Genomic DNA, 27,406 nt, shown 5'->3' with positions numbered 1-27,406 from the left:
GGAGGTCCGCTAATTGCTTATCCCTGCTCTACGGCAATGGAGAAATTTGGCTTGCCGAGATCCTCGACAGCCTAACAAGGAACTCGACGAGCAAAACGATGTGTTTTGCCCGTCGAGTTTCTCGGTCGTGTGTACGAGGCCTCAAACTTAAAAGATAAAGCATTTTACCTAAACAAAAAAGGTGCTTAAAGTGTAACTCCACTTTTGTTGAGAAAAAAACAATCCCCACTGGGTGATCTATGCCAAGACTTTTAACCAACTTTGTAGAATATTCGTACCCTTTTCTGCCGATTGCCACGATTGCAGCACGTTTTATTGCGCGGCAATCGCGGTAGACCCACACCACGATTTGAGGTGTCATTCAAATGAATGGCATCTCAAATGTGAGTTCTGCGATTTGTCATTCGCACATGAGCACTGTCAGAATTGTGGCAAAATCTGCCTGCAATTCTGAAAGCTGTTGTGTGAATGCAGCCTAAGGCCGTTGTTCGCTCAGTGCTCCGTGAGCAGAGAGCTGGTGACTGTCAGCCACCACTATCTGTTCTGCCCCTCCTGTGCACACTGGAGCGCTGGGCTGTGGAGGGAGTGGCCGGCTCAAGATCTCAGCTACTCGCTGAGAGGCTGAGCCGGGTGTCGGTCCAGGCATGTGGACAGATCCTGACCATTCCCGGCTCTGTGAGGTCAACAGACAGCAGATTTCAGCTCGCTGTCTGCTGAAAACGGGTCCCAGGAATGCAGAATGAACTGCACTTCTAGGACCCACAGGAGAAGTACAGCCAAATGAGCTTTGGCAGTACTTTTTTAATTACAGCAAAATCTTCATTATTTGGTGAAAACGGATACTTTTTTTCCCTGTAGGAGGACTAAAACCAGGACTGTACTACCTAAATAGGATACGCTGATAAGTAGGCACTGTGCTTGCCTACTTTGTGTTTTAACCCTGTATCAGGAAATTTTAAATCCCAACATTCACTGTGAGCAGGACAGTAGGCATGTCTTTCAGTTCCTCGGTAGCCGGTATGCCACAGATTGGCTTTCACTGGTGTATGGAGTCTGGCCAAGATGTGTCCATAAGACATCTTAGAAGAGATCTCATCATTTGTCTTCACTGACATTCTTGAACAAAGTCACTGCATGTACACAAAACATTCTGGCACATGTAAAAGCAGAGTGAGGAAAGTGGATAATATTGATATATTGATTCATGTGTAATCTTTATCCATTGCCTAACTCCAGGCTGACAAACTGCTCAGTCATCTTTACTTATGGCATTGCTGCCTTATTATCTGATTCCTAATGAAATCGTAAATAGCTTCTGATATTGACAATGATGATTTCTTACCAGTGATATTTTTACACGGGCAATTTAATTTACTTCACTGTGTTTTTTTCTCATTCGCCTTTCCTACGCCTTTGCTGTAGCATTAAAAATGGATGAAAAATTTGATGGCGTTACAGCCTCATATTTCATTGGTGTTTAACAAATAGTGGCTGTGCTTATGTGCAGCTGTTGACTGGTAGTTCTGGGAGACTGAAGAAGATGCACGTTAATGGGTAATGACGATGAAGGTGATTCAGATAATTGATAAATTGACCTGGGATTTCTGGTATTCTGTTTAGTCATAGTAGTTTATTCAGCCTGTGGTTTTCAGTTTGTAGAGAAATAAATCCAGGCATACCTCAATAGCAGGACTATGTCTTCCTATAGAAGTGGTAGAAAAATGGAATTGTCTCAGGTGACAGGTGTTTTCCTCACCACTTGGCCCTTCTTAAGCCTCGTACACATGACCGAGAAACTCGACGGGCGAAACACATCGTTTTGCTCGTCAAGTTCCTTGTTAGGCTGTCGAGGATCTCGGCGAGCCAAATTTCCCCATTCCCGTCGAGGAAAAAGAAGACATGCTCTCTTTTTGTCTCGACGAGATCCTCAACAGTTTCTTCGTCGAAAAGTGTACACACGGTTTCCTCGGCAAAAAAAGCCCCAGAAGTTTCTTGCTGGTTTTTGCCGAGAAACTCGGTCGTTTGTACGAGGCCTGACAGTGGAAGACACTATGGTAATATTGGGGTTGATTTACTAAAGGCAAATAGACTGTTGCAAAGGAAACTCCACTGCGCAAGGGAATTTTTCCCAGGGCTTAGTGAATCATGGGAAGCTCTGACTTCCATAATCCATTCACATGCAAGCAAAAATGCTGTATTTTTCTCTTTTCCTTGCCCATGTTTGAGTATTTTCTGCGAAGTGACATTTCACTACATTCACGAAGCTCTGGGAAAAATTCCCTTCCACAGTACAACTTCCTATGCAAAGTGAAAAATATTTTTGGCTTTAGTAAATCAACCCCATACACTTATACATCACCAAATTCTTTAGACACTTTAAACAGGAGAATTGGGGCTGTAAATTTAAAATGGTTGGTCTTAGTCCAGAGTAAGATAACAGAAGGCATCAGGTTTTGTTTTTTTCTTGTGTGAGAATATTTTATAATGGCTAGAAGGAAGGGTAGAATGCAAGCCCCAACGTACCAGATGGTGGAACATAAAGGGATTGACCAGTGGATTTAATGACTGTTGATTGTCTGGGTCCTTTTTTTGAAGACGTAAACCACATTAAGCCCAGTTTCACATTGATGCTACTTTGAAATCACTCTACTTTACCTAAAGTAGCGCGATTTCAAAGTAGCAAGGTCAGCGCGATTTCAGGTGCTACTTGATAGACATCTGAGTGGCTTCATACACAGATGTCAATTGAAGTCGCACCTGAAATTGTCATATGTAGTGCAGGAACTACTTTTGCAAATCGGTGCAGCATTGCAAAATCGCACCGATTGGATTAGAGCCATTGCCACCAATAGGCTGCAACGTGTCATGCAAATGATCTCTCAAATCGCATGACAAATCGCTCAAATGTGAACCTAGGCTGAAGTGAAATTTTAGTCAGAAAAGGTTTGCTAGATCACTTCAGATTTTTGCAAGTATAGCTATTTAAAACATATAAAATAAGTGCCTTTACTGTTTAAAATCCAGTAATACATTAACCCTGTTCTGCACATTCTCAGTTATTCTCAATTTTTAGGCACTGATAAATTTGTAGAGGCAGATCTGTTGACAACTTTAAAGCATAATTAAACCCTCTTATCCAAGGAAGCTGCTTCTGTTTGATCTGCAACTGCCATGATGCTGCACAGTTATGATACCAACCATTTGATGGTTTGACAGTTTGGTTAAGGACACAACAAATGTGAAAGAAATCCTGCATTTCAGGAATGTAATTTAAACTACGTTTTCCCCACACATGGTCATTTTAAATGACGTTTTTAAAAATGTCATTTTTTTCATCACAAAAAACGACCGTGTGTACGCGGCATAACTGATAAATTGATGGGTTTAACCACTTCCATGCCGGGCACTTACGCACCTTCCTGCCCAAGCCAATTTCAGCTTTCAGCGCTGTCACATTTGAATGACAATTGCGCGGTCATGCTACACTGTACCCAAACATTTTTTTTTATCATTTTATTCCCACAAATAGAGCTTTCTTTTGGTGGTATTTAATCACCTTAATTTTTTGCGCAACAACTAAAAAAAGATAAAAAAAAATGAAAAAAAAAAGTTTTTATTTTTTTCTGTTATTTTTTTTGTAAATAAGTAAGTTTTCTTCTTGGATTACGGGCACTGATATGGCGGCACTAATGGGCACCGGTGAGGCGGCACTGATGGGCACCGGTGAGGCGGCACTGATGGGCACTGATAGGCGACACTGGTATGCGGCACTGATGGGCACTCATAGGCGGCACTGATGGGCACTCATAGGTGGCACTGGGCACTCATAGGCGACACAGATGGGCCATCATGGGCGGCACTTATGGGTGGCACTGATGGGGATTAGACTGACACCCCGCATCACCGATCGCCACGCACGCCGGCATGTAATCCTGCTGGACGTCAATAGACGTCCAGTCAGGATTTCACAACAACTTCCCGGACATCAATTGTCTATTGACCGGGCGGGAAGTGGTTAAGCAAAATGGCACCCTCCAGCAAGAAGAAACAGGAGCAATTTTGGAGGCAATTTACAACACACGCTAGTTTTGGTAGCAAAATTATTGGAATGTACTGTATGTTCCTTGCTAAAGAACATATTTTGTTATCAAGATGTTATGGGTAAAGTTCTGCTTTACCTTCTTGAAGCAGGGGCGTACTGACCATTCGGACAATCGGCACTGCCCGAGGGTCCCATGCCACTAGGGGGCCCCATCAGGGTTGCCAGCCTCAGTAAAATCAGGGACAGTATGTAAAAATCTATGTTTTTATAAAAATCACAAGATTATAGCTGCCCGCCTCTCCAGTACCTTTTCAGTGTGTGTATGTGTATTCTGTGTGTATGTATACTGTGTGTGTATATTGTGTGTCTGTGTGTGTATACTGTATGGCCTCGTACACACGGCCGAGGAACTCGACGTGCCAAACACATCGAGTTCCTCGGCCAGTTCAGCACTGAAGCCGCCGAGGAGCTCGGCGGGGCGAGAGCTCCCATAGAACAACGAGGAAATAGAGAACATGTTCTCTATTTCCTCGTCGAGCTCCTCGTCGGCTTCCTCGGCCGAAAGTGTACACACGACCAGTTTCCTCGGCAGAATTCAGCCAGAAACTCGGTCGGAAGCTGAATTCTGCCGAGGAAACTGGTCGTGTGTACGAGGCCTCTGTGTGTATATACTGTGTGGCCCCATAATCTCCTATTGCCAGGGGGCTTGAAGCTAAAGTTTAGCAAAGTTTAACTGAAATCTGCCATGAGACCAATATCCAAGTTACCAATGGTGAGCTTTCCATCTGAAAATGTGAGTTGCTTGACTGTTATGCTATGCTGAGGTTTTAGCTTTTCTACTAAATTACCAGGAGAAATCAAAGACATGACCAAATCTAACTTTCATTAGCTGCATTTTTATTTGGGTCTGTAATTCAGCAGTATTGATGCAGGCAGAGCCATCCCATCCTAGCCTATAGCTAGTATAGTTTCTTGGCATCTAACTTCTATTCTCCCATATTATCAGTTTCATCTCCTATGGAATTGTCAAGGCTATGGCTGTTTCTCACTTTCATAAAATGTACAAATCTATGGCAATTTTGTTTTATATAGATACAAAAATACATCAAAAAGACATCTATATACTATTATTATACAGGATTTATATAGCGCCAACAGTTTATGCAGCGCTTTACAGAATCGTATATCATATTTATATAGGTGCTACACTGCCGCTATCGCACTCTCACAGCATGTTCACCACTAAAGATGTAAGCCTTTGCAAAATGATGTAAATACTGACTTTGTTCAAAGTTTGTTTTGAGAAACACTCCTTTCCCTTTCTCCTGCAATCGAAAGCTAGGAGCTATTAAGAGCGACTTGCGTTACGTTGTGGGATGAGGTGGCTGAGCACTGACTTTGAGCAAAATCAGTCCTTGCATACTAAACCCATCCAGGAGGTCCCAGGGGGTGACCAGAGGAAACTTTTTCAGAAGAAATGTTACATTTTACAGCTTAGTATTAAGTGTTGGTTTACTTTTAAATATAGCTTTGTAGACTGTAACTTTGGTTTCATAGAGGAACACACTCTTCTCTGCTGCTTTTTGACCCATTGCGGCACTGCACCTTTATGTCAGGCTATTGCCTCTTTGGGAATAGGAGTGCTGTATATATGAATACAGATGTCCTAAATTCACTCCAGTCACCTCACCATCCTTCCTCTTCAGCAGTAACCATCAAATCCCATCCAAATGAAATTATGTGTTGCTGTGACCTTTAGCAATGCCCGTGGCAGCTGCCATACTTCCCCTAATAGAATTTCTTTCACATTTTCCCCAAACATAAAATGTCTGCAGCTGAAGTGGCTTTTTTTTTTCAGGTTAATTGAACCAGTAAATTCTTAATGGCCCTCTTTCGTTTAGTTAATGTAATGCACTTTAGGGCAATCAGAGGAGAGTGAGAACATAAAGCGCTTAAGTAATCACGCTAAAACATCATTACAAATCACATAGCCTACATAGTACACACAACTAAATATTTATGTTTATTTAAAGAAAAAAAAATCGGTTTTGCTGCTTGGTAAATGACCAGTTATGAAGCCGAGTTATTAAGCTGGATATGACCCTTTTAACTGAAGTATGGTCAACAATTTCATAATTTCCATAATACCGGTACATCCAAAACGAAAACAATAAATATATAGATTAAATGTGCTTGTGGTAATATAAAACGAAACCGGTAGAATGAGGTTAGGTCAGGCCGGCTATGCAAAAGTGTGTGTTTAACCACTTCCCGACGGCCGTACGACTATATACGGCCGCAGGGTGGTTCTACTTCTCTGGGGCGCCGTGTTTTCACGTCCGCCCCTTTCCGCGTTCCCCGCACGTGCTCCCGAGCGCGCAGCGGGGAACTTCTGTGCTGGCCGTGTCCCTTGGACACAGCCAATCACAGATCGCCGTGAACGGCCAATCGGAGTGGCCGTTTGCTAGGCGATCTGTGCGGCCAATGAGAGATGATCTCATATGTTTACATATGAGATAATTTGTCATTGCCGGCTCTCACAGACAGCGGTGCTGTCAGGGAGAGAGGAGACCGATCTGTGTCTCTTGTACATAGGAAACAGATCGGTCACCCCCCTTCCCCCACAGTTAGAACACTATATAGGGAATACATTTAACCCCTTCCTCACCCCCTAGTGTTAACCCTTTCCCTGCCACTCACATTTATACAGTAATTAGTGCATATTTATAGCACTGATCGCAGTATAAATGTGAATGGTACCAAAAATGTGTCAAAAGTGTCCGATGTGTCCTCCATAATGTCGCAATAAAAATTGCAGATCGCCGCCATTACTAGTAAAAAAAAAATAATAAAAAAAATTCTGTCGCTTATTGCGATTTTTTTTTTTTTTTTTTACAAAAAATATGTAGAATACGCAGCGGCCTAGACTGAGGATAAAAAAAGAAAAAAAAACGAGCTATTTATTATAGCAACAAGTAAAACATTTTTTTTTTTTTTTTCAAAATTGTCGCTCTATTTTTGTTTAGAGCACAACAAAAAAACCGCAGAGGTGATCGAATACCACCAAAAGAAAGCTCTATTTGTGGGAAAAAAAGGACGTCAATTTTGTTTGGGAGCCACGTCGCACGACCGCGCAATTGTCAGTTAAAGCGACGCAGTGCCGAATCACAAAAAGTCCTCTGGGCAGGAAGGGGGTTTAAGTGCCCAGTAAGGAAGTGGTTAATTGCTCTTTTGCGCATGTTCAGAAAATCTACATTCATTTCTATGGGGTGGCTGTCTATTATGCATCCCAACTGTTGACAGCCTTCCCGCTGAACTAATAGAAGATTTTTCTATGCATTTAGAAGAAGCTGCCTAGTGGGAAGACTTTGCAGTGGAGAAGATTTGGGAGGAGAGTGGACAGGTTAGAATATAATTTTGGGGGGACGTGTTGAAGGTGGGGAAAGATTGGTCAATTAATGGATAAGTATGCTAATAGTATAATTATCCCTTAAGGTTTTGGTGTATTTTCAAAGGGTAATGCAAGGCTTCACTGCTATACCACCAAGCTCTGCCTTCCATAATTATACTTCATTATCGTTTCCGGTGCTTTGAATGCATCACATTCTTTTTAGCTTGCCATGCCTAAGCACTGAGTCCCCGTAGATTTTAATAGGTTGCATATTGAGCCTGGAGATCCTAAATACTTCCCTATTTTGGCTTATGGGGACTGGAAATAATTTTGTCACTGAGAATATAGACACCTGAGTTGGCCAATGGCTGTGCAATGGAAATACATAATCAGCTGGAGTGAGGGATGCTTAGAGTAGTTTAGCTTAGCAGGGTTGGGTAGTGAGGATTAGTGATAGTTTATTAATTGTAGACTTGTCCTTTAAAGTATAATGTGCTGTGCTCCTGAACTTCCCTCAGTGAATTCTTTCAAAGGTTTTGCTGTCAGGTGATGTAAATTAGAAAGGCTTGAATAAAAATAATTTTCAAAAAAAATAAATTAGAAAGGCTTGGAGAAACCCAGGAGCTGGATATTCTGTACTTTATACACTAGAAATGAGCATGTTCAAGGGCATGCTTCTTTGTATATGCATGCAGTAGGGTGGTTAAAGAAGATTTTGCTATCAGTTTTCGCTTTATAGATTTTTTTATGATGTTGAGCTTTTGGCAATCGTAGCCATGAAACCTAATTCTTTACAACTTAACCCCTAAAGCTGTTGTGGTAAAATTAGCATGGAGATACACATGACTATAGCAAATCTTGTATACAATATGACACTTACAGATATACAAGAACCATCATTATTGGAATAACCAAGGACAGCGTCTGTCTTTGTTATATTTCCTTTACTACATTATAATTCTATAACATTATATTATTAATAATGTTTTTCCATAAGTTTTGAAAGCAAGATATTACTTATTTTTTGCAAGAAATATGACAAGAATTAATTGGTATGTGGTAAAATGGGTGACTATTCTGACTTCTTTTCATCCTGAAAGGCCATTAAATGAATACTGTAAACTCCAGCCAGAAATAGTTACATTTATGTCCAGAACACCCCCTCCCCCCCTATATTCAGCTGCTGCTGGAAAAAAATTAAGTGACATCCAAAATATGTGAAGGTATGTAGCAGAATGGACATAGAGGAGGTATGATAGAGTTTATAAAGAATAATAAAAAACAGAACTCCTAAAATGGACAATAGACCTGACTATCAATCTTTATACGTGGTATCAAACTGGCTAATGAATAATTCACGTGTCTTAGTATTGTAGTAACAGTATACATGTAATGTGGTCATTGGAGATATACTGGGACTGCCATTAATTACCTGCTTCTGCAAACTCTAGTTGACTGGTTGTTACGCTGGTCACATAGATATAATGTTTATATGTCGCTGACCTAAAACAACTACCGGTTTACATCAGTCATAGAAAAGTCCTTCTCTGTTAATCAAAGTGTAGGAGTGACAGCATAACAACCAGAAAATTGTCATTTTCAGGAGATCTGCAGTAGCAGACTTTCTTTTATGATATATATATCACATATATTTACCAAATGCATATCTAAGGTTCCGGGTAGGATTACAAAATTAGGTCGTACTTTGATGACATCATTATGGGTGCACCTGCAATGCAGTCATTGTTATTTTCATCTGCAGCCTCTACTCAGGTTGCATTTCATGGGAAGACTCTGTACAACTCTGTGACACTGAAAGTGATCTCCATACACCACAATATTATGCAACTGTGGTTGTCTTCTAGGGATGGCAGCCAGGGATCCACTCAGCCTTGCATATCATCTGCTCCTGCAGTTCCTAAACCAAATGTCTTCACATAACCCTTTGCATTGTTTTAGACATTCATTTACACGCATAATCTGGTGTTTAAGTCCATGATTGAAATATCTTCCGAATTAGAGTTTATTACTCATCATTATCTTAAACCACTGCCGTCTAATCTTTGGCTCTTTAACAAAGATCCCTCATTTCTGTTATCCTGACTCATTATTGGTATAAAGATAGCTCACATTGGAAAATGAGCATAAAGAAGCCTACTATCTCATATCAGAAACGTTAAATGCTACAAAGCACCTCGCCGTTTAGTGCCATCTTGTAAAACTGTGGGAGATGATTGTCCTCAATGATTTCTCCTCTCAGGAATGATTTAGAAGACGCTGTGTCAGCAATGATTTATCTATTGACAGCTAAGGATAAAAAGATATGGGCACCCATACAGCTCACCCTTTTTCAGATTAACCTACAGACTGCATTAGGCAAATTTGATGGCATAAAAAGATTTTGCCAATTTGTCTAGAAGCAATTCCTCTCTGGGACTGCACTAAGAGCAGCCTTTCATGCCACTGAGCAATTTAAGTGACTTTGATAGATAGTCCAGGAGGTTAAAGTATTGTACTGTACATCTATATTATCACTTTAATAAAAAGCCAATTTACTTAATTGCTGGGTGAAATTAATCTCCGGAATTGGAAAGCTTCTCCAGCAGGATGCAAGGCTTCCGTACTTCATTCAGTGCTATGCTAAGGGAATGCCTTTGTGGAGACGCTTGATATTGTAATTTCCTATAACATTCAATCAGCAATTACTGTTGTGCTGTAATCTAAAATCCCGGAATGCTGCCTCAATAATCCTAAAGCCAGTTATAAAAATCTGAATATGTTTTATGTGTGCGTGGTTCCAGAAGTACATACTGACTACAATGTCATCTGACGGGACCAGTTTGACCCACCCGAAGCTTACCCTAATATGTCTGGTATCATTCAGGGAGGGGAGAATCATGCTAACACTTAAAAAAAAAATGCTCTTATTTTATGGGCAGTTTCAGCGTGTCCCAATAAATATCTAAAGCCAACATTTTTGTTTTTTTTCTTGTTTTTTTGATAATAGAGTAGGAAAGGCTTTTAACCCCTGTGAGGTTTTTATTTTGTTTTTGTTTTTTGCTCTCTGTCTCATTGAGGGGTATTTCCATTCACTTCCTGTCCTGTAGACACAACCGAAAGCCAGAGAAAATTTCCCCCAAATTGAGGAAAACTCTGCAACAAGTGTTTTGTGTAAAAATGATCAGTACATCCAGAATTTAAATCCTAGAAGAAAACGCTTTGTGGTTTAATACTGTATGTGAAATACTTAACATGTGAATTGTACACTCCAGGATAAAGTCTCAGGCCCCGTACACACGACCAGTTTCCTCGGCAGAAATCAGCTTCCGACCGAGTTTCTGGCTGAATTCTGCCGAGAAACCCGGCCGTGTGTACACTTTCGGCCGAGGAAGCCGACGAGGAGCTCGACGAGGAAATAGAGAACATGTTCTCTATTTCCTCGTTGTTCTATGGGAGCTCTCGGCCCGCCGAGCTCCTCGGCGGCTTCAGAGCTGAACTGGCCGAGGAACTCGATGTGTTTGGCACGTCGAGTTCCTCGGCCGTGTGTACGAGGCCTGAGAGGGAGTTTTACCGGATGAGCTGACAATGTTAACTGACTGCAAGTGTCCCTGTTGGACGATTTCACCTCTATTTCTATTCTGGTGACAACTCAACAATTTGGATTTTCCCTCAAGTCTCAGTAGATTGGTCACTTTGATTATGTCTATATAATGTAGACATAAACTGAAATAAAAACTTGCAGTTAAAACAATTTCCTACTTTATACAAAACTAAAATTAAGAAAACAGTTTTGACTTTAGCTGTACATTACTGTGATTTACAAAAATGAAACTACGTTGCATTTGTGTTGTTTCCAAGTATACAGCATTCAAATTTTGCAATCAGGACTTTTTGTTTCACTGGTCAACACCCAAAATGTGCACTTAGGTATATTTTCAAACATTTTGATATGCTTTTGTGCATTTCCATGCAGGCTGCCGCAGTCAAACTGCAGTGTGCTCCTCCTTCTTATGCTTTAAATTATTTCTGATACTCACTTGATGTATTCCTTGGAGTTACAGTTACTAATTGATCATTCTGCCTTTCGTGTCTTCCGGTATAGTGTTTCAGATTTCCCATTCTCTGCAATTACTCTCTAAGCTGAAACCTCTGCTATAATATAAAAAAAAATGATAAGAAAAAAAATTGTTTCGCTCTCTCCAATAGTGTTATTTGTAATTATGAAGGATTTGTGAGGAAACCACCATATGCATGTTTTATTAATGCAATATTAAATGCCAAACCTATAGGAAAACTGAACTCCTCTAATAAACAGAGCACCTGGTGTGTACGGGGTGGTCTCTGTCTGTTAGTTCTCTCCCAGGATGTCCTGGAGCCATGCGTCTCAAAGGATATCTCATAGAGAACAGCTATGAAAATGCATAGAGTTGTCTTTGTGGCCAGTGTCACTGGCTTTGTGGGACATGTTTAAAGCCGCAAACTGACTTTGTTTTATACATTTTATTATTATTATTTTTTTAGAATTACTTTCTCAGTTTTATAATCATAAACATAGGAATATTATGAAATGTATGGTGCAGCTGTGCTTGTACGGTGGTTTTGTACATAAAATGAATAAGAACAGAAATGTATTTGGAGAAAAAGGAGAATCTCAAGCCACTATTTTATATGTGACTTATAATGTGCCTGTGGAATTAAAGAGCCATTTCAAGGCAACAGGTGAAAGCAATCAGTAAGCTACAAATGCTCTCAGGCAAGCATTGCAGCTGTGTTAAAGGCCCCTTTCACACGGGCGGACCTGAATGGGCCGCCTGTCAGTTTATTCGGCGGACCTGAATGGGCGCTCCATGCTCATCTATGGCGCATCGGATGTCAGCGGTGACCATTTCCGCTGACATCCGATCCAATCTGATCCACTAAAATCAGACGGATGGTGATACGTCGCCATCCGTCCTGGCGGATTGGATCGGGTGAGATCTGATGAAAACAGACATGCTGTCCATTTTCATCCGATCTCTCCATAGACAAGCAGTGGTGCTGCAACGGCTCCGTCCCCGTGTGGAAGGTGAGAGCGTTAGGCCCCGTACACACGACCGAGTTTCTCGGCAGAATTTAGCCAGAAACTCGATTGGAGCCGTATTCTGCCGAGAAACACGGTCGTGTGTACACTTTTGGCCGAGGAAACCGACGAGGAACTCCTTGAGCCAAATAGAGAACATGTTCTCTATTTCCTCGTTAGTCAATGGGGAAACTTGGCTCGCCGAGATCCTCGGCGGCTTCACAAGGAACTCGACGAGCAAAACGATGTGTTTTGCCCGTCGAGTTTCTCGGACATGTGTACGGGGCCTTAGAAAGTTGCAGCAAGATTTTTACAGATCATCTAACAGGGTTTGTAGAAGAGAAGCAGGAATTATGTGTTTTGTAACTTCCTCTCTGCTTCCTGTATAGTTTTCTATTCTTCAGCAGGGGCATTAATTGGTGCGGTACAGCAATTCCAGGATGACTATAAAAGTGATGAACAAGTGGGCATCTGTTGATTTACTTTTCAGTTTTGATTACTGTGTATCTTAAAGCCCAACACTGTGCCCTTGCTGCAAGGGTTAGTTGCTCATTTTGTCTAGGGGAGTGGAGAAACTGTTTTACTTACCTGATCCTCCGCTCCCCCGTCAGGCAACGCTCCCCCGTGATCCAGTGGTGCACTGTCCCTTGACCTCCTCATGTCTAGAGCAGAGCTTTGAACCCTGTTTTGTTCTCAATGATCTCATGATGCTAGACCGGTGGAGCGTGGGAATGCAGAAGCTGCGGAGACCCTTTTAGCTGTGAGAAGACTGGAGTGTTGGGTAAGTATACCTGATTTTTTTTTTTGCACCTTTAGGCATATGATCAATTTACCCTTGCAGTGCAGGTGGAGCCCCACTATTAAGGAATCATTTTGTAATTGCCAGGAGTTATAATATAGGTTCTTGTGTCGATGACATCAGTTTCTGATACTTCTGATCATTCAGAATTCATTGACAGGTACATTTGACCTGCAGTTAATCTTCTTCTTCCATCCTACATTTGACCTTCTTCAAGCAGGACTTGCATTCCTGTAGACTGGCATGGGAATTCAAAACTGATCTAATGCAAGAAAAGCCAATTGACACAGACAGTTAGGCCGCATACACACGATCAGTCCATCCGATGAGAACGGTCCAAAGGACCGTAGTCATCAGTTAACCGATGAAGCTGACTCATGGTCTGATGTGCCTACACACCATAGGTTAAAAAGTTCAATGCTTCCAAGCATGCGTCGACTTGATTCTGAGCATGCACGGGTTTTTGACCGATGCTTTTGCAAACTAACGATCGGTTTTGACCTATCGGTTAGGCGTCCATCGGTTCAATTTTAAAGCAAGTTGTCATTTTTTGGACCGAAGGATAACTGACCGATGGGGCCCACACACGATCGGTTTGTACCGATGAAAACGGACCTAACGCATTATTATGCAGCAGCACCTGTGAACCTAGGCTTATTTGCTCCCTTTTGGTCTGCTAAATATACCATTGCAAGTGTTTTACTATATCTGTTCAACAAGTGCAAATAGCTTTCATCCATCTAGAAATGTTATTAACTAATAACTTCCTGTACTCTCTGTCTCTGAACTGTTATTAATTTCCATTGTTTCCTCCTGTCTTCATGTACTACAAAACAACCCCCCCCCAATTATGGATAGGAGTGGTATTGATGTAGTCCTAACACTCCCTGTTCTAAGGTGACAACACTACTCAGTTTGGCACCCTAGGACAGGAAGTGAGTTAATGGTAGGATTACCAGGATAAAATGAAGAGGAAAAAAGTGTGGGAAAAAAAAACAAAACAAATGCAGCCACCACGTCTAAGGACCAATAAGCTGTAATACTATCCATTTTTGTTCTTGGGTTTTAAAAAAACTTTAATTGTGTGTTTTACTTGCTTGGATTTTAATTTGAAATATGTCTTCAAGTTTTGTTTCCAAATGAAACCTGGTCGTTAGAATGATTGTATATTAGTTTTTTAGTAATAATGATGATACTAATAATGATTATTATGATAATAATGATAATAACAATACAATGATGATGATAATAATAATGATGCTGATGATAATAATTATAATGGAAAAAAATAATGCTAAAAAAAATCTGAGTATTCATGGGATCGTTATGACTTTTACTGAGGCGTACATTAGACGAGTGCCACGTATAAAGTTGTAGGGGCATCTGTGACAAATAAACTGTATATCTCCCCCTATTTCTCAAGTCATTGTGCTGCCTTGTTTTCTGCTGTGATGGATTATGAAAAAGATTAAGAGGACCTCGCTCTACTCTGGAGATCTTGTTTCATATTGTGTCCTTAAATGTATCCGAGCCCCATTTGGTGATATTGGACTAAAAATATGCCGCGACAGCTGGACTGCTTTAAATTTGAACTTCGTCCCCAAGTCACACAAAGGAAACGGCGCACGAGACTTACGCCATGCAGCCATATTAAATAAGAATAGCATCTTTTCCTTTCTTGCCAAAGATAGTAAAATTAACATGCAGCTGGCTTCTCTGATAAATGGATTCGGTTAGGTCACTGAGGGGATGCATGTGACACTAAGTGATTTACAGTGCTTTACCTTAATGAAATTGTTTCAGCGAGATGACGCTGAGAGCTTTTAATGGATGGCTTTACTTGATGTAATGAAATTGCTTTCTTTTGGCATTTAATATAAGGTGCAGTTATTATTTACAAGAGCCTTTTCTGCGCTACTGTCTCTGTGCAGAGCAGCAGCAGAGCAAGAGAGCAGGGTGCAGGAGAAGAGAAAGTGGAGGGGAAAGGCTGCTGGGCAGAGCGGCCTAAGCTTTGTACATCACACAAGGTTGACTTCACTGAACCGTTGTGCTTGTCTCCTAATCTGTTCACAGGCAACTGGATTTTAACCAGATCAGCTGCATTGAAGATGGGTCTTTCCGAGCTCTGCGCGACCTGGAAGTGCTGTGAGTATACGTCTAGATTCTTGGCATCAGCAGCTTATGACGAGGGCAGCGTGTGTATTTGTGTGTGTGAGAGAGAGAGAAAGCGAATCCAGCTGTCATGTCATTGTCACTGATCTGCAATAAATGTGCTTCTCTTTACTGCTGCATTGGCTAAATGTTTGGAACACAAATGATTTTTATGTTATGTTGCTAACTGTATGATTATCTCTCCTTCATGTCTTCTGATTTTACTTCTCCTAAGCTGGCTGCTTTTGAACATATGGTGGTGGTGCGTAGAGTGCAGTAGCCCAGAACAGCCAATCAGGTTCTACATTTCATGCTAGAGAAGACGGACCAGTGAATGATGATTGCTGGTTGGCTGCTCTGGGTTTCTGTACTTTTTTATTTTGTCTAATGACATCACCCTACTTCTATTTGATGATCATATTTATTTATGCATGTACACTATAACATCCATTCTACAATATCTATCTATCTATCTATCTATCTATCTATCTATCTATCTATCTATCTATCTATCTATCTATCTATCTATCTATCTATCTATCTATCTATCTCTCTATCTATCTATCTATCTATCTATCTCTCTATCTATCTATCTATCTATCGATCTATCTATTTATCGTACATGTCTGATATATATATATATATATGTTTGTTCATCTTTTTTGTTTATTTGCATCTATCTGTCTATTTATCTTGCTTGTCTGATTATCTGTCTTTATTGATGGTTCTGTTTATTGTATTTTATTCTATCTATCTATCTATCTATCTATCTATCTATCTATCTATCTATCTATCTATCTACTTATTTTTCATTCTATTCTTATTTATTTCCTTCTTTTTTTCATTGCTTCTATGTTCCCTTCTTTCCTCTTTTTTTTTTCTTTCTTATTCCTTATTTTGTTCCCTTCTTTCATTCCTTATATGTTCCCTTCTTTTCTTCCTCCCTTCCTCTTTTCTTTCCTTCTTTATTCCTTCCTGCTCTCTTTCCTTCTTTAGTTCCTTCTATGTTCCCTTCTTTCCTTCCTCCCTTCCTCTTTTCTTTCCTTCTTTATTCATTCCTGCTCTCTTTTCTTCTTTCCTTCCTATGTATCTAGCTCTTTCTACCTGTTTCCCACTACTCTCTATCCCTCTGGTCTTCACATATAATATGTTTTCCGAAGAGTCGTAGCTAGGATTCAGTCATATTTGTCCAACCAACAGCATATGTTTCCCATAACCATAAATCAACTAGTTGAAAGCTTGATTTCTGATTGGCCACTCTGGATTACAACACACCCCCTCTCATTGCATGCTGTAATTAAATAATGTGCCATGGAAACCAGAGGGCTGGTGCTATGTTTGGGAAATGGGTAAAAAATATCCAACTTTTTCTTAACATTTTTATAATACATATATGTATGTGTATATATTTATTTACACAGTCATATGTATGTTTGTGTAATATATAATGTGTTTGTGTGTATATATATATATATATATATATATATATAAACATTGTCAAAAGTATTGGGACACACAAACTTTAATTGCGTCCCAGTCTGAAGCCTCATACACATGCTCGGTTTACTCTGCAAGAACCAGCAAGAAAACTGCTAGCAGAGCTTTCTTGCCGAGTATACCGTGCGTGTGTACGAGGCTTTCAGGTTTCTCATCAAGAAAATTCCCTAAAATATACCTGCTCTCTATTTTCTCGTCGTGATTCTCGGCAGTGTTTTCCTGCAGAGAAACCCGAGAGTGCGTATATTTACCTGTCACCATGGAAGCCCGCGCATGCTCGAAATGACTTTGACGCATGCGTGGTAGCTTCCTAGGCATAGGTAGGGTGCAGCAAGATGGTGGCGACGGCATCGAATATGACGAGCGCATGCTCGTCGTACGCGATGACGTCATCGCGTTCTTGCCTTTCAAAAGAACTGTGGTTCTTTTGAAAGGAGAGTCTGTACATTCGGGTTGCAAGAGATTCTTGCCAAGAATCTCATCAGGGAAAACTATGTTTTTTTCCTGATGAGATTCTGGCCCATGTGTACAGGGCTTGAGTCTGTAGGGTTCGATTCGGCCCACCCTTTGCAACTATCAACTCTTCTGGCTGTCCACAAGGTTTAGGAGTGTGTCTATGAGAAAGTTTGACCAAGCGCACTTGTGCGTTCAGGAACTGATGTTGACGATAAGGCCTGGCTTGCAGTCTCCACTGTAATTCATCTCAAATGTGTTCTATCAGGTTGCGGTTAGGACTCAAGTTTCTTCACCCCAAACTTGCTCATCCATATTTTTATGGACCTTGCTTTGTGCACTGGTATGCAGTAATGTTGGAACAGGAAGGGGCCATCCACAAACTGTTCCCACAACGTTGGGAGTATGAAATTGTCCAAAAATTTTTGGTATGCTGATGCCTTAAGAGTTCCCTTCACTGGAGCTAAGGCGCCAAGCCCAACCCCTGAAAAATAATCACACACCATAATGCCCCCTCCACCCAATGATTTTGACCAGTGCACAAAGCAAAGTCAATAAAGACATTGTTGGGGTGGAGGAACTTGACTGGCCTGCACAGAGTCCTGACCTCAACCCGATAGAACACCTTTGGGATGAATTAGAGCAGAGACTATGAGTCAGGCCTTCTGATCCACATCAGTGCCTGACCTCACAAATGCGCTTTTGGAAAAAAGGTCAAAGATTCCCAAGATTCTCCTAAACTTTGTGGACAGAGGTGAAGCGTTGAAGTTGCAAAAGATGAGCCAACTCAATATTAAACCATACTGACTAAGACTGGGATGCCATTAAAGTTCAAGTGCATGTAAAGCCAGATGTCCCAACACGTTTGACAATATAGTGTGTGTGTGTATATATATATATATATATATATATATATATATATATATATATATATTGGGATCGACCAATATCATTTTTCGGGCCGATATGATACCGATATTTCGGCCACCTCTCCTGAGGATAGCCGATATTTTTGCCAATATTTTGTACTTTTAAATATCTATTTTTTTTACACTGTCATTTTTCATTTATTTGTTTTTTTCATCAATGTTATTGCTGTCACAAGGAATGTAATCATCCCTTGTGACAGTAATAGGCAGTGACAGGTAATCTGTATGGAGAGATCGGTGGTCTATAAGACCCAAAACCCCTCCTTTGCACTTCAGAGTATTCAAAACGTCAAGATCTGCTTTTTGAATACTTCATTTCTTAAAACTGGCGCCTTTAAGATGTCAGTAATCCGGGAAGTGATGTCATGTAAAGTGCCTGAAAAGCACCTCTCATGCCTCCCCAGTGTGAAATCCTGAGTGCTTTTACACTGAAGCGGTGCGCTTGCAGGACGGGAAAAAAGTCCTGCAAGCAGACTCTTTGGGCGGTGCAGAAGCGGTGTATACATTACTGGCCATTGAAACACGGACGCTTTTAACTCTTCCTTCGGCCACTAGTAGGGGTTAAATGCGGCCGGGTTGTGGCCTAAAAAGCGCTGCTAAAACTATGCTAAAGTGGTGCTAAAACTAGCAGCGCTTTACCCCTAATATACCCCCAACCCAGTGTGAAAGTAGCCTTAGAGTAATGGAATAATGGAATACATAAACAGGGGCATAACGTCAAGTTTAATACAAATACATGTTTTATGTCAGCAGGATGTGAAATCATCCACAGTCAAGATTTGTGTTTTCCTTAAAGCATTTTAATAAATCTGCTTGATGTGGCCTTTTGAAATGCATCTTATGATAGTTATCATGTTGCTGCTCTCAACAGATACTGAAAACAGTCTACAGGGATCTTTTTTTTACAGGCCAAAACAATGCAGTTTTATTTATTGCCAAAATGCGTCAGCTTATGCATAAATACAGGGTGCCACATCCCCATGTACAGTATCCAACAAAAGCAAAAAGAAACGAATAAGACTTTGAAGGCACCAAAAAATATTGTAAATAAATAAAATATATAAATTGTATTATACAAAATTTGTATTTTATTTATTTACAATCTTTTGTGGTGCCTTCAAAGTCTTATCCATTTATTTTTTCTTTGTTTGATACACTTTTATTTATTTACCTAGAGCCATGTAATTAGATCAACCTACATTATCTTAAATCTTGGTTTTTGTAAATTCAAAGTTTAAATGACCTTGCCTTGAAACTAGTCATGAGACTTAATGTCATGTAACCAGTACTGGCTAGTGACATGCCAACTAATTAAATTCTAAAACTAATTTGGTGCAGCTTTGAATTCTTTCACCACAGATATATCATTTTAGGAATGTTAATATCCATAGAAATAAATAATTTAAATAAAAAAAAATCCTTTTTTTTTTTTTGGCATGTCACTGCTTCTTAGTTTTGGAGGCCATAGGTCCATTGGCGCAAATAATTTTATTAATAAAAAGCCTTGGATGTCATAGGTCCATTGGCGCAAATAATTTTATTAATAAAAAGCCTTGGATGGCATAGGTCCATTGGCGTAAATAATTTATTGATAAAAAGCCTTGGATGTCATAGGTCCATTGGCGCAAATAATTGTATTAATAAAAATAAAGCACCTTTGGTAGACAATGAATTTAAAAAAATGTTAAATACCATACATACGATCACACCCATGAGTCCCTGCCGCTTTCAGTATTATGCCACTAAATTAACCGTGGCACAAACATACCATCTCCACACTGATGGCATCCATCATGCATTCCATAACTAGGTACACAGGAGTTGTAGCGAAACTGTGCTAAGCATTTAGCCACCATGCTGCCCACTTAAATGACAATGTGGCATAGTTAACAGATAGATTGGGGTTGATTTAGTAAAGGCAAATAAGCTCTTCACTTTATGGGGAAATTTTCACCTTGCTTAAGTGAATGAGGTTAATCTCTGCTAACTTCCATTATCCACGTGCAAGTAAAAATACAGTTTCTTTAATTTTCCTTGCACATGATTGGGTCAATTTCTACCACATTAACTATGGGAAAACTCTCTTGCAAAGTATACATTCCTTTGAAAAGTGAACAGTCTTTCTGCTTTATTAATAGTAAATCAAACGAAATGCCCGATTAATATTGTTGTGTATAATATATACGATCAGGGGAATATATTATTATTCAGTTCCCATATCAAGAAGAAAAAAACGGTTCTTTTCTAGAGGGTATAGTTTTTACTGGATCCCAAGTTTTGAGTACATACAGAGTTATATAATCAAAATCCCAATGAGTCCCTTCAGTTCTTCCTTCCATAAAACTTTACCAAGGATAAAGACACTCCACACATCCAGCATATATGTTATACCCATTCCTTTCATCCTCTAATTTCCTCTCAAATTCTAAGATTCAGGGGAGCCTGATACAAATACCCCAAAACCTACAAACAATCATGATGATGTTTTCTTGGTAAATACAAAATTAAGATTTTTTTTGTCTATGCCTTGCAAAAATTTGCAAAGAGTTGTCTTTCTTTTACCATGAACAAACTGGGCCACAATGCATGTAATTCCTAATTTTTTAACGTATCATGTACACTGATTGTATACATTAGTGTGTCACATCAGCAATTATTTTACAACCGGTATGCTCTGCATACGTATGTGAAACAGCGAGCGCTCCAAGCTTTTGAAAGGTTTTGTAAATTTGAGATGGAACGCTGCGGTTTCCAGAGCTCACATAAAACAATCTCAAGTTATGACTTATTTCAAGATTTATTTGCAAATATCATAATATAGTATGTTTCATATTGTATCTCGGTTTTGCCGAAGACCTGGATTGTTTTACGTTACACATATAAGCAATCCAAGCGAACCCCAAGAGTAAAATCCTTCAACGACCTTATCAAGCGATGGCTGAAATGACAAAATATGAGAAAAGTAAATTTAAACAATGGTATAAAGTGCTGTATCTAAAAACGCTTTTTAAATTAATTTAGTGTAAAAAAAAAGGGGACCTATAATAGTAAAATATATGGCTAGATTTTTAACAGATGGATTTTTAAGGGCTAAAATTTAAGGATTGTGTTCAATGTTATCACCAAACCAAATAAGAATATATATATATATATATATACATATATATATATATATATATATATATATATATATATATATATATATATATATATATATATATTACCTTAGGTAATTATTATACATTCTAAATATTTTTATGTCTATTCCCCACCCCCATCCAAAGGAAGGGAATTTAAGTAGAATACAATTGTTGAAGTATTTTTAGTTTTATTATTACTGTAGGGATATCAGTTCCTGGCCAGTAGAGCTTGCAATCATTTATGCCACCAATGTATTTTTTGTCACCTTTGAGTTTTAAACTTAAGCTTCAAATAAAAATAAAAATAAAATACTATGTGTTTTATATCACTGTGAGTTTTAAGTACCTCAAGCACCCCAAATGCCAGAAGTATTTTTCTGGTCTAGTTTAGTTTGGGTGCCATGGGAGACCTTTAGTGCTTTAATTTTCGGCTTTAGAAATAATGCGTGCTTGGAAATATTTGTTTTATTATTTTTGGCAGCTATGGTGTTCCAGTACTGCATTGCAGCTCAAGTAGCCCTATAGTGCTCAGCCTAATCATAAAGATCACTATATACTTGTGAGACAAAAGAGGGAGCTTGTGGGGTGTGTCCAAAATGGCGGCACAGATTCCTTTACAGTAAAGTGATATCTGCATTGCCTCACTATAATTAGCAAACCACGCAATTGAACACATTTTCCCCATATTTACTTATGAATTCTCACTGTTTTTGCAAATGTTAGTCTTTTTAAAGCCTACGATGAAGATATGAAATGGAGAAAATAATAAGAACTTGTAGACCCTATGGTATTGTTCTGAAGTGTGGTTTAATAATGAGAGCTTCTCATAGATTTTTTTAATTACATCTAAGATGCCAGATTAACAGGTGAAAAAAAAAAAAACATTTCACCCCACCTGCCCTATTTTGCCCATGGTATTCCTGTCTTTAAATTATTTTTGGATTACTGTTGCAAAAATTGCTCACCTCTGAACAAGTCTTCATGTATGACCATGTCAACATTTTGTGTTCCTATATTTAAAAAATACACTGATTCTCATTTGTAACGCCATAATAAAAAACATGAGACATGCGCCTGTACCCTGCAGAGATTTGAGATTAACTTTTAAAAGTCATCCAAGTTCAAATGACAAGAAAACTTTTATGCGGATTTTTGGGTTCTGATGAAATTTTGCAACTTCAGTGATGGCAACTGAATATAAATGTGTAGTTTATGGTGACTGCACCCACTGCGGCAGTAGTAAAATTCTGCTGACGTTTGTGGGAGGAGCCATGGTTGAACATTGGAAGATTGGACTATTCTAGAAATTCTGAAGGGCGTCGAGCCTTGATAAGCGCCAGATCCTTTCACATTTTTGTTGCACACTCTGCTTCCATGGTTGAGTGGATGGTTCTTTCTCTGAACTACCTTTCTGCATCGCCATTCGTACCCATCCACATCCTTTCTAAAATGTCTTCAATTCCAGGCAAGTTTTGTGCGCTCTTCTACTATGCATGCTTTAATCTTTAAATGGTCTTTTTCTTACTTTTTCTAATTTTATTTGTGGTTGGTGGCATAGTATAGTATAATCTTTTTAATCGCTAAGGGTTTTCTATGTTCATAGCTTAAGCAAAGGTAATGTGATAACAGATTCTTCTATTATTTGTACTTGTTAATTTTTCTTTCATTTATTGAATTTAATATTGTACTTTAGATTCTCTAAAGCAAATATGAGGCTGAAAATTAATTGTTTAGCGAGAAGAGACAAGATTTATAAGCTTATGTTATCATTTTAAATGCCTTTTGCTGTAACTGGTTTGGTCTACGTGTTGTTTAATATTGCATAGAACATTTTGAATAGATTTATATGTATATATAAAAAAATGTTTCATTTAGATTGAGCCCCTTGAGTCATGTAATGGGACTGCATTTTTCTAGCTATAAGGATTTTTTTTCTCAGAGGTGTAGGTACCACTAAAGTATACATTTGATAAACATTTCTTTTTAAAACCCTACCAACTATACACTTATTTTTCTTTTCCCTTTTCTTTTATCTTTTTCTTTTCCCTTTTTCCCCCATCAATTTGAAATAAAGGTGCATTCACTAACTATGTATTTCCCATAGATCGTTTAGTAAGTCATGGTGCCAAAAACCCAACCTTGTTGGTTTTGTTCTACTATATTTAGCTTATATGAGATGTGGTGATGGCCAACACTAAATACATTTTTAAAGTGGATTGGTGTTTTTGTAATAGAAATGGCAGATATTATAGATCTATAAAAATAATTTAGCAGAAGAGCAGCTTCCAGAAAAATAACCTTAATATTAGCATCAGTGATATCACAGAAAATTTTCCCCAAACTGTGGTGGCGTTTTGCATTATTTCTTCTCCTTCCTTCTGCTTTCTACCTTCCTCTATACTGGCGGTATTATTTATTAGCATGTTTTAAACTACGTGAACTATGTTTTTCTAAACAAAATATGTAACTGTACAGCACTGGCCATTTTGATGCACCCAGGTTTTTGTGGTAATCAAGTGAGGTTTGAGAACAGCCAAGTTTTACCAGCAAGTGTTCTTTATAATGCTTCCGTCAATCTATGGCCAAACTTAAATTTCAAGTCAACATTAGTTTGAAGCGGAAATAGCGTGTGATGTGTTTTAAGACTGGATGTGGAAGAATTTGGTGACCCTTCTGTGACTTGCTGTACCCACAATGCATTTCACTGTAGTATGCCTACATGGCACTGTTACCAAGCACTGTATTAATTGGGCTGTACTGCAGTTTTCATTAGCAGCACATTAAATAAGTGGAAAATGCCTGTGGGAAATGCAATGCAGACGTTCAAATGTTTCACACTAATCCAACAGTATTTTTAGTTAGGGTTCATTGCAGTTAATATTGTTCCTGTGCATGATTATACATTGCCAGGGAAACATGTTGAACAGATTTTTCGAGCAATAAACTTTACGCTGTCAAAAAGAAAATACGCAGTCATATTACAAATCCTGCTGTTGCCTTTGGTGATCTAACTTCTTCTCTTTCATGTTTTACAGTACCCTCAACAATAACAACATCACTCGACTTTCAGTGGCAAGCTTCAACCACATGCCAAAACTGCGAATTTTGTAAGTAGTTTTTTATTAATGAATCTTTTATATTTATATTACTCTGAGACAGAAAAATCATATTTTGCTGTGTTAAATATATTAAAACATCACTTGAAATATTTGTCTTGGGAAACATCTGCTTTCTGATGTAAAATTGAATGTAAAGCATACAGGGAACAACTTTCTTTTTGTTTTTGTAAGTAAATGTAACAAATTAGGAATTTTAAATATTAGCTATAACCATAAATCTAGAAGAATTTAACAGCTTATTATTTATTTTTTTCAAAATTACGTTAAAACCCGGCAAGTAATCAGAAGGATTTTAACGGTATAAATAAACATCAGAAAGTCGAAAAAATCTGAAATCTATATATAAAGAATAATGAATAAAAAATACTCTTCATGTTTAATGAACTGCAGTCATTTGGAGAACAGCCAGATATCCAGTCTCTTGCTGCAAAAGACGAAAGATTCTTTTTTTTTTTAAATCTTTAATAGTAGAGTTCAGTTCATAGTGGCCATATTTCAACAGTTTGACTGAAGTAAACTCCTGAGTTTGAGAACCTCTCCAAAAGTGGTAGACACAGCGAATGGATATTTCAGCTAATATATACTTTTTAAGTATCAGTTCTGAATTATTTTTGAAATTGACAACTTTTTTATAAGGTCATTCTAAGCACAATGATTATGTGAAAAGTACAGAAACTCATAGGAGCCGCACAACAATTATTTCTCCAAGTTGATTACAATATATTGAAATCTGGTTGGTGGTTCTGGGCCACTGCAATTTTCACAATATATCCAAGTTTTTTTTTTTTAAGTCATAAAATAAAGATGATAAAAAGATTCATAAAAAAATCCAGGTGCGATTTGATGAAGTTAACAGGGAGAATTTTAAGGATCCCTCCGCTTTCCTTTTTATCCTTATGCACATTCTTTACAAATCCCACCACCAAAGACCTTTGGAATCTTCTGTCCCCAAACATTTAATGCTTAGTATAGGCATACCCAAATCCACAGCACCACGCCAAACCTATACCCCTTAAGGTTCATAGACCATCAGCATGAGAAGAAGATGACAGTTGCACTCCATATTTAGCTAATTCTTGATAATTTATTCTTTTTAGAAATAAAGTGGGTTGCCTACATATGGTCTCCACTCACGACACCACCACACTCCCTAAACATGTTTCACACAAATGTGCTTGTTTCATAAGCATAGAGTGGGTCACTTTATGCATACTTGAGACTTGGCGTTGTTTGTGAATTTGCCCCATTGGTTGTAATTATATATGTGAAGGTTCTCATTTTATCCAAATGCTGGTGAAATACCTCAAAAACATTAATATGGATAAAATCCACTTTGCCACACAGAAATGCAAAACATGGAAAAGTGATACATTGTAGAGAGTAGATTTCTGTAAGATCCTGTTGTGATTTACAACTTCTCCACTCTGCTGCTGAAACATAGTTCTGTCTCAGTATAAAACATGCCCTGAACACATCTTAGGTGTGTTAGTTTTATGTGAAACAATAGTCAAAAGTAGAGAGATGAATCATATGCAGACCTGGGGCAGAACGCTGTCCAGAAATCAAAGAAAATGTGCACAAGGTATTGCAAATCATTTGCTCAATTACCCCAAATATAAAAAGAGAATACATGTAAACTTGTTGCAGTTCAGTCCTTATGATCAATTAATTTGTAAAATTTTGAGTATGCAACCCTAACTACATTGTCAAAATATTCCATCTCTTAACAAACCCTACTTTGCTATTTTCCCTTTTCTGTTTGGCAATCCTTAAGAGTTGTATTTTCTACATAAATAAATCTATTGACATATTAGGTATTTCACATATCATTTAAGGGCATAGACAGGCTTTGATTGGCTGTCACCTATGATAAATGGGAAATCTTTACTCTTTTATTACTGTACCTGCAGCCAGACCTAATTAAATTGAACCAGCTCTTTGACAATCTTTGTAAAGTGAAATTAGCTGTAGAGATGGAGCGGTGTGTTTTAGTACCCATTATAGTTGGTTAGGACAGAGGGCATCAGCTAAGCAAATAATATTAGTCAGAAAAACTATAGAAACACAGACCCAGTGTATAGCTAAGCTTATACATTTCTGCCTCTAAGCCAAAAACACACATTTCCATGAATAAGGAAGCTTTTAGTGGTATTCACAGAATAAAAGATGAAGAACTTGAGTCTACATTTTATTAGCTTTTTCTTTTTTTTTTTAGTTTACTGCAATGTACCTTAGGCAGACATTTTAAATAAAATATTAAAAAATCAAATACAAACTAAAGAAGTCTTGTGGTCATAAATGAACACCAGAGAAGGCACTCAGGTGAGGATTGGGCTACCCTGAGGGGCAATCTTTTGCAAGCTCCCAGTATTAATTTCTAGGTGGATCTTTATGACTTTTAACAAAAAGAATTAAAGTGTTGTATTTGTGGGGTGAGTTGCTTGGGAACTAATAATTGTTAGGTAGTGGTGCCCTAGAGACCAGGGAGATGTTTCCCACAGTTCTCATAGACAGACGTCAGTCTATGCTTATGTCTATGTAAAAAGTGTGAAGCGGGACCAAAGTGAAAAATGCCATGGTAATGCAAAGAACATCATCTCATATGTATTTGTGATCAAACTTTGCAAGTCCATGTAGAGAGATAATGTGTCTGTACTGCCAACTCCATATCACTGTAGGTCCCAACTGCTTAACTACATGTTGCTGCATAGGAGTTTAAGACTGACAAGTCTTTTAGGCTATGTCTGATTTGCCATATTGTTTCAGGTGACCTAATGCCTGTTGAACCTTGTTAGAGGCTTTAGAGATGAAGATTGGGTATATAAG

At 38.6% G+C, this 27,406-nt stretch overlaps 1 protein-coding gene across 1 annotated transcript in view; it reads left to right on the top strand.

The window, feature by feature from the left end:
* The window catches only part of SLIT2 (slit guidance ligand 2), a 397,141-nt gene that overhangs the window by 258,056 nt on the left and 111,679 nt on the right, over nt 1–27,406 (top strand). Inside the window, 2 exon segments of the mRNA XM_040335198.1 lie at nt 15,365–15,436; nt 24,497–24,568. Of these exon segments, the coding sequence (XP_040191132.1) occupies nt 15,365–15,436; nt 24,497–24,568 (144 nt within the window).

Source organism: Rana temporaria, chromosome 1 (genome assembly GCF_905171775.1).
Source record: "Rana temporaria chromosome 1, aRanTem1.1, whole genome shotgun sequence".
Taxonomy (NCBI): domain Eukaryota; kingdom Metazoa; phylum Chordata; class Amphibia; order Anura; family Ranidae; genus Rana; species Rana temporaria.
Note: the sequence above shows the minus strand (reverse complement) of the source record. Positions and strands in the feature narration are given on the sequence as shown.